The sequence below is a fragment of the Phocoena phocoena genome, chromosome 2 (genome assembly GCF_963924675.1).
Source record: "Phocoena phocoena chromosome 2, mPhoPho1.1, whole genome shotgun sequence".
Lineage (NCBI taxonomy): Eukaryota > Metazoa > Chordata > Mammalia > Artiodactyla > Phocoenidae > Phocoena > Phocoena phocoena.
The window spans coordinates 31,252,793-31,262,067 of record NC_089220.1 but is presented as its reverse complement, the minus strand read 5'-3'; the positions used below and the strand labels follow the sequence as shown (position 1 = coordinate 31,262,067).

The 9,275-nt window shown below is 44.1% G+C and overlaps 1 protein-coding gene across 1 annotated transcript; it reads right to left on the bottom strand.

The window, feature by feature from the left end:
• Positions 1–2,404: 2,404 nt before the first annotated feature.
• Positions 2,405–4,740, bottom strand: LOC136118359 (disintegrin and metalloproteinase domain-containing protein 20-like). Its single transcript, XM_065871661.1, is given in 3 exon segments — positions 2,405–4,610; positions 4,612–4,710; positions 4,712–4,740. Coding segments are annotated over 3 exon segments (2,334 nt in total).
• Positions 4,741–9,275: the final 4,535 nt, after the last annotated feature.

Genomic DNA, 9,275 nt, shown 5'->3' with positions numbered 1-9,275 from the left:
AGGAAATAGCTTAGGGTATCTCAGTATTACCATGCCCTGTTATTAAGGTCAATGGAAAACTATAACAACCCAATCCAGCATTGGCCCAGACCCTTCAGGAATAAAGGTTTGGATCACCCCACCAGATAAAGAACCATGATTAGATGAAGTACTTGCTGAAGGCAAAGGGAACAGAGCGGGTGGTAAAAGAAGATGGTCATAAATACCAGCTACAACCATGTGACCAGTTATAGAAACAAGGACTGTAATATGTTGCGAGTATGTTCTTATTTTTATATGAATACATTTGCATTCATATTTCCTGTTTGTTTTCTTTCCTTTCTTTTTCCTTGTTATTTCCTCTTATTCCCTTAACATGTAGCATAAGACATATTGAATTTGTATCATAGTATCTCATTATTAATTTCACATCATAGTATTTAAGTTACCGGATATCAGGAAGAACAAACATCCCTGAGGGCTTTACTTCCTCTTCTGGGGAAAGGATAAATATATAAATCACCATATCCTGTTGGTTCTGTTTCTCTGCTGAACCCTAATACAAGTACCATTCCATGATGGTTGTACACACTAAACCAGAGGCCTCTACATGGGTGGGAACCAGGGGCTGGAAGTAGAAGTGGCACCACTTACCATCACTACCTATGACTCACTGAGGTGGTTTGTGCCTCCTGTCCCCTGCAACTCTAGGCTCTGCAGGGTCACCAAATGGGTCATACTTTCACAGTGGGACAAAGCTGGAGTCCCACCTGGGCATTTGGGGCTCCCTGTGTCCCTGCAGTAGCAAGAAGAGATGTCACAGTCTTGACAGGCATACTTGAGCCTAATCATTGAGAGAAGGTAGGGCATATGTGTGGAACCCAGGTGATCTCCTTAGGTGCCTCTTTGTATTTTCTAGTTCTATTGCTACTATAAATGGATAGATTCAGCAATCCGAGCCTGAGAAAGACATGGTGAGCAGGCACTCGGGTGCTTTAAAGATAAGGGCCTGGGTAATAACACAGGGTTAACATCCAACCCAAGTCATCAGAATGCTATCTAGAGATGAGGGAAACTAGAACAGATAGTGGAGAGACAGTATCAACTTTAGCCCCAGAACCAAACACAGTACTAGGGTCTCTGCTTCATCCCACTAACCTCCCTCTTCTATGGTTCCCCACAGGCAGAGATGCCTGCCAGAATCCTGGAGGAGCTGTTTCCAGAACATATAAAGAAAAGTTGATCAGAGCAATGCAAAGATCAGACTGTGGAATTTCCAAATGAGCCACCTTCATCCTCCTCCCAGGAAAGTCTTGCTGACCAGCTGCTGGGATTATGATCAGCATAGAGCCTCCAGATGTTAGCTCTTTGGGGTCAGTCTCAGGTGCTGGGAGGTGCACGGCCAAGCTCTTATCCTTCCCAGGGCACTCACATCCAGTGAATAAGCAAGAGGAGGGTATGAAGACCAGGCCATTTTGGACCAATTCAAGACTAGTCTGTCAGGCAATATTCATCCTAGAGCTTGCTGCCAGGTTGGCCAAGGCTGAAATGTGAAATGGCCAAGGCTATTTCTCATCTGTACAACTGACTTCATCATCCTTTCTCTCTAACCTTTAATTGAGTGTCTGCTACTGGAGAACTCAAACTATCATAATGAAGTAACTACTGAAAGCACCTAGACGTCCTAGGGCCAAGGGAACAAAGGAAAGAGGTTGGGTTCATTCAAGTACTGATGATTTAAGGAGGCCCTCTGCAGAGCAGGCACCAAGACCTCTAAGGTGCCTAGCTGATGCTGGTGCTTCAGCAACTCGGAGGAGGACCACACTGCTAACCCCAGAGCTGCAACTCTGATCTCTGAAAGTATCAGTGGTCATCTGGTGCTGGTACTTCTAATGAAGAATGAGGGTAGTTCTAACAGGGTCAACAAAACTGCAATCCAAAGCCGAATGTGGCTACCAAAATGAGAGAGTAACTTTTAGCACACGAGAAAGTAAACTCCCTTCTCCCTTCATCCATCATTCCAGGCTACTTCTACTGCCCCCTTTTGGCACAGCTATCTGGAGAAGAGCTGGCAAAACAGCAATGGGGTATGTAGCGGCACATCCCGGACATTACATTTTAAGAGTACAAAGGCGGGAGGAGGTTTACAACTGATGAGACGTTAGCTTAAAGGTGTGACTTTGCCATGCCTTTGCTCAGGAAACATAAAGAGATGACTTCCAGAAAAAAAATGAACTTTTAATTTGTTTAACACACTGAAGAGTAATAAGTAAGAACATGCTAGGAATCCTTCAGTGAAATATTAATGCTTATGATTCTGACATGAGGGATCCTTAAATTTTTCTTGAAACAGTCAGACATGCCCTAATACTTCTCTACTATTAAAAGAAAAACCAGAGATTTAAAAAAAAATGAAGCAGGAGCCTTAATCACCTTCTTCCTCCTCAGTCTCTTTTTCTTCCATCATTTCTGCCTCCTCCTTCGTTTTATGTTTCTTATAAAGCACAAAGATGCAACATAAAAATAAACAAGTCAAAGGAATAAGCCACAATAATGGCTGGTTTCCCTTCTCCTTCAGTCCTGTCTCTTCTGCTTGGGGATTAAAAGGTGGGCCACTACTATTACTACCTCCATTGCCTTGGTGTTCACAGTAGGGAGGTGCCCATCCAGGATTGCAGTGGCATTCCTGTTTATTATTGCAGATCCCCTTCATGTGGCAGGTCTCAGGCTGACAGGCTTGTGGCACACGAACCATACTGACACACTTGTTGCGGATACATATCTTTCCTGGACCACACATTGTGCCGTCTTTCACTTGACCGATATCAGATATGGACATCCCTATATGATAATCAGTGCCCCAACAAGTGGTGTCATTGAAGTGAAGCTGATGCACTGTGGAATGTTCTATCAGATTAGGAATTACTCCCACATTTTCACACTGAACTCTCCCACACAGGATATCAGGGGACGCACATTTTACGTACTGTGTGTCTTTGATACCACAGTGACCAAATCGATTTCCTTGGGTGTTGATTTCTTTGTAGCAACTCTGAGGTGCACTCCTTGCATCTTTGCCAAATATCTCCCTGCACTGTTCATCATGGTTATTACAGCTCTTTTGATAGCAGTAAGCACCACCACTACAGGGAATCCCATCCTGCACATATACATCTTCTGGGCACTGATGGGAAGTCCCATTGCACCACTCCGGAAGGTCACATTCACTGATCTGTTTTCTGCACAAAGTCCCTGATGACATGACCTTGCAGTCTTTACAACAAAGCCCGAAAGCACAAGCAGCTCCAGGCTTCAGAGTGCAATTCAACAGACAGCAAGGATCATTTATGCACTGCTCTATGGTTCCACAGTCACACTCCTCTCCTTCTTCAACCACTAGGTTCCCACAATACTTCAGCCTAAAGATATTCCCTGGATGTGGAGGAGAGTAAAGACATAATCCATTACTGATAAGATTGTCCCAATACTCGGCATAACTGCAGTTGCTGAATTTATTTGTCACCTCTCTGGCAGGAAACATTATGCACCACTGAAGTTCACACACACACCATTCAGTATCATGCTGCATACCTAAATTATGACCAAGTTCATGGGTCACAACAATTGCAAAAGCATAAAGACTCTCGTCTTCAAAAACATTAACTCCACTATTAAGAGGACGCTGGCATATTCCACCAACATAGGCAAGTCCAAGCTTTATGCCAAACGATTTCTTTATGAAAAGATGGGCCGCATCATGTGACAGTCGGTGATCAAGGCTAAAATACTTCCAAACAGCAAAATCCTCCAAAAGCTTATCTATGTTATCAGTGGGAACTGGGTTTCCTTTAGTCCAGACTTCAAGCCCAGTTAAAATCACAACAAGTTCCAAAGAGTGATACAAGCTACCTATTATATTGACAACATCAAGTATTTCACGCTGCACTACTGACACATTACTTTCCGAGTGAACGAATCGAAGATTGTCCACAACCACTACCAACTCAAGAAAACGCAAGTGGGTCCACCAGCCTGTGTAAGAACTTTGCATCAGAGTGAAATTATGCAACTCTTGCAACTCCAATTGGCGTGCTACATCCTCTTCTGTTAACCCACATCTCATAGGTGGGAACTGTGTATCATCACTGTCTATCTTATACACCCAGTGTTCAAATGTGGCAGAAAACCTAACTGGTTCAATTTCATAAGCAAGATCATTTATCTGTAGTATTCCTCGAAAACCTCCAGAACAAGTACTGAGGGCAACCAGGGACTTGGGAACCCCCTCCACATAACCATGATAGTAGCAGTCATCAGGAACAAAAGGCTGATCCTGGCGGAGGGCATGCTGGTCTGTGTAGGTGAACACTGGGAGGTGTCTGGAAACCAAGAACTTCTTGACCCTCATGTGGGCAATGTGTCTCTGGCCCCCAAACGGCAGGCTGTAGGAGAGCCAGCCTGGAGCCTTTGCATTTCTGCCCCTGCCAGTCACCTTCAAGGGGATCACCAGTTCTGGAGAGGAGAAGTGCTGGGAGGCCCTGGCCTGAGAGCGGTCAGAAATGAACAAAGACACCCCAAATGAGAGCAGCAGAAGAGTGACTCTGATGTGCACCAGAGCCTCACCCACTGCCATTATGGAGCCAACTGTTTAGGGCTGAAGAGGGCAGGGCATCAGGCGCTACTGGTCTGGCTCCTCCCTCTGAGCTGTTCAGGGTGCAGGGCTGACCTTTATGGATTTATGTCCTGGAAGAGGTGAACCATCAGAGCTTCAGTGCTGAAAGTGAAAACAGAAAGAAGAGCTAGGATGGGGTGGTTGGGGCAGGGAGGGTGGGGGGCTGGAGAGAGAGAAGAAGGTGATTTCAATTGGGACAAGGCTTGAATCAATAAAATTCCTGAGATTGTTTCATATATAAGTAAGGGCAAGGGGTGGGGAAAGAGCAGGTTACCTGGGAAAGAGATGAAGGAAATGCATCATAGGTTGGTAATTATTGAACCTGATAAAGATTCATTATATACTGTTCTCTAAACATGTACACTGGCATGACATTTTCCCTACTAAAAAGATTGACATCTGACTCCCAATTTCTCCTCTACCCAAAAATCTACTGATACTCTGCTAGCTTCAGTAAGCATGTAGACAGTGCATCCAAAGCTCACCATTTTTTTTAATCCCTTTATTCAGACAGTTTGATCCATCTTTCCTTCTCTTCTACAGACATCTAGCCCCCATTTCTGTTTGAGGTTAGCAGTCAAACTAAGCCTCACTTAATGGACTCATTAGTTTTGTGAGACTCCTCCAATCAAGACAAATTTTTATTTTATAACGCATTCTTACCTGCAGAAAATCCCTGTACATTCAAAGGAAGGCATCCATACTGACGGTGTAATAGGGAAAGGGGCTGCTATTTGGGGACAGCCCCGTTGCCTCCAATCACAGCATGGAAGCAGCAGCCTTCTCTCCACCCAGCCCAGCTACATCATGTTCTGAATCATTAGAGACTCATCTTGGCTGTGTAAATATAGATTCCATTCTATATTTTACATGGCTGGTGAGTTAGCTGAATTCTCTAGAGAAAGCTGGACTGAAGAACTTAAAACTAGAATCAGTTCACTAAAATGTTCAAAGACTACAATTTGAATGGACTTTCTTCATACCTGTTAAAAATATAAATTTTACCTCAGGTAAAAGCTAATTTCACTCATTCTCTGATTTTCAGTTAAAAGTATCAATAATTTGTGCTTCCCTGGTGATGCAGTGGTTAAGAATCCGCCTGCCAATGCAGGGGACACAGGTTCGATCCCTGGTCTGGGAAGATCTCACATGCCATGGAGCAACAAAGCCCGTGTGCCACAACTACTGAGCCTGTGCTCTAGAGCCCACAAGCCACAACTACTGAGCCCGTGAACCACAACTACTGAAACCCACGTGCCTAGAGCCTGTGCTTCGCAACCAGAGAAGCCACTGCAATGAGAAGCCCGCAAACTCACAACAAAGAGTAGCCCCTGATCACTGCAATTAGAGAAAGCCCATGAGCAGCAACAAAGACCCAACACAGACAGATAAATAAATAAATAAAATTTAAAAGTATCAATAATTTGCTTAATATTTAAAAACAAAAGTTAAAAAAAATTGGAGACACATTTGAACACATATTGGTGGCCGAATATTCTAAATAAGGACACAAATGGGTTCAGTAGTAGACAGTGTAAGAAATATCCTCAGCGTTATGATGTCAAAAACACCTGTACACTCCTGGATGCTTTTCCAGAACTAATGCATGACTACTGGAAGCCAAGAATACTAGATGAAACCTCTTAGGGAAAGCATCTCTGACACAGGTGAAATCCTAGTGACCAGATTTCCTTTCCATGTCTCTCTTCATGATATCCCTGGCTACAGATTTGGGAGTATTAAGATGGAAATGTGTGAGCTGGAAGAGGATTATTAAAGCATTATAAAGAGGAAAATAACCTATATTAAGCTTCATCATAAATATGTGGTAATAATAGAAAATTTCATTGCCAAGAATCTTTGAGTCATACCAGTCTTTGTCACTATTGCACTATTCCAAAGACAAGTCCTGAAGGACCATCACATTACCATTAATTATGTGAACTGGTGTCACACCAAAGCCCTTCCTCTCTAGCATTACCTGTACTTCAAACAGTGTAAGAATCTTCTTCTGTATCAGTAATTAACTCTTCTATTTCCAGCAGCTATTTCAAACTCCTCAAAACCCCTATTTTACCTTGTCTCCACACACTCTTAGTCACAGCTAATTCAGTGTTTCAAAAACTTAGGTCACAAACCATTCAGGGTCATGAAATCAATTTAGTGAGCCACAACTAAATAAAACAACAGAAAACATCAGAGAGCTTCACACAGATCAGTATTACCTGCTATTACCTGTCACCACAGAAGCTACAGCAGCATTCTGCTGACACATCTTACGCTGATTATCAATTATTTTCTGAACCCCAAAACTAAATATTTTTTGTGTGTGTGTGGTAGGCGGGCCTCTCACTGTTGTGGCCTCTCCCATTGCGGAGCACAGGCTCCAAACGCGAAGGCTCAGCGGCCATGGCTCATGGGCCCAGCCGTTCCGCGGCATGTGGGATCTTCCCGGACCGGGGCACGAACCTGTGTGCCCTGCATCGGCAGGCGGACTCTCAACCACTGCGCCTCCAGGGAAGCCCCCAAAACTAAAATTTATACTTTGTCTATGTAGCTGAAGATGGGAATCTGCACATTATATTACCCAATTTCTAGCTGGCTTCCTGAAGAGTTTTGTCAAGAAGGGCATGAGAGGGAGAATAAAAGGCAAAACGAAAGGACATGGGGCTCTACCTGTTTGCCTGCTGTTACTTTCAGTGACCACCACCTGCAATGGGATCTTGCTCTGGAGGCAAGAGTCAGTTACCACATTCCCAGAACCAGCTCCATCAAGCCCTATCAAAAGTACACAGGGGACAGTGCCCCCTCCTCAGAAGTCTGAAAACCAGATGTACAGAGCCATCTTCCAGTACCCTGGGCAACCCACACCAGCCAGCCAGTGTCTCTTTCTCAGATGTGCCCTGGCTATACCACAAATCTCCTTGATACAAGCCCCATAAAAGAGCACACACCCCCTCTCTGATATCTGAGTCAGTTTTAGAGGACCTTTTTCCAAGTCCTTAAGGAACCAGCACCAGCTCAGCATTACCTGATAGTAGGTACAGCTATCAACTCCACAGTACCCCTTTTCTGAGTTCCAAAATTACCAGCATCACCTGGGCCTGTAATGCCCTATCTTCTACACTCCAGGTCCAGACATATGAGGCCCATTGTGACAGCTTCTAGGTTATGATAACCCCAACCTCTTCCCTTTGTTCCCCCAATCTTAGGGGTAGAACTCCTTCTGGCAACTCATACTTCTGTGTACCTCAGTGTTCCCTTTTTACCTTTTCAGTCCTCTATTACCTTTTCAAGAATTCCCTATAGTAATTGCTCTTGGTGGGTTTCTCTTTCCTGAACTAGATCTTGACGGATACAGGACTTGGTACCAAGAGTGCTGCCAAGAGAGACAGACAAAATGGGACTCTGGGATTGGCTTGGGTATGTTCATGGCCTTAACACAACACTGAACTCCTTTTTTTTTTTTTGGGGCGGTACGCGGGCCTCTCACTGTTGTGACCTCTCCCATTGTGGAGCACAGGCTCCGGACATGCAGGCTCAGCGACCATGGCTCACAGGCCCAGCCGCTCCGTGGCACATGGGATCTTCCCGGACCAGGGCACGAACCCATGTCCCCTGCATCAGCAGGCGGACTCTCAACCACTGCACCACCAGGGAAGCCCTGAACTCCTTTTGAATGGGGAATGGGCACATAGTAACATCACAATTAATTAAATTACTACTCACATTGATTGTGATGAAGTGCCCTACTGAAGCAAGTGTGTGGGGGACCAAGGGAGGGCTGTGATGATGCCTATAAGTATCTCAAGGACTGAGGTGTGGAATAGCTATACTAAATTCTAATGGAGATTTTGCAAAATGAGGTTCAAGGCTCTAAATTCTCAGCTCAGATTTCTGATAATGGTGGACAACACCCCCGCCCCCCCTCCCCCAAATCTCTCTTTTAGCCACATGGCCAACTTCAAAGAAAATCAAAATTTAACTGTGGAGTTACAGAATCACAGAGTAAGTTGAATACAGAGATTTGCCAAGACTGTAGTGGGAAATCTGATTGAGACGGGAAAAAACCTTGACACTTGAAAAGAGGAATTCCAGGTGGACTGGATTGGTTCTGAGTATCTAGATGCTCCCAAGTATCCCTGATTCTCCTTTACTAGGGACGGAGACTACACCTTTCCTGTCTGAGACGTCTAACCACCTCTGGCTGGAGATGCTGTAATTATCTCAGCTGGGAAAATTATCCTGCTAGGGGATGCCTAGTATCCTCAAGACATACTCCTACTGCCCCTTATTGGCTCTAAATGCAAATCAGAATCTAATTCAACATGCTCCAGAGAAAAAGGTTCAACGTCTGAATTGAGAGGAAAGAAAAGGTACTCTAAAATAATAACAATAGTTTACTAATTTATATTGGCAAAAGAAAGGAAATAAACCATATTAGTAGCAGAAAAGACAAAGTGGTTACAGAGATAAAGATATATCTAATATGATAAAATTCAAGAAGAATTTGTATCTACTTAACAAATAGCTTTGAAATACGTAAAGCGAACACTGACAAAACAAAAAGGAGAGGGCTTCCCTGGTGGCACAGTGGTTGAGAGTCTGCCTGCCGGGTTCGTGC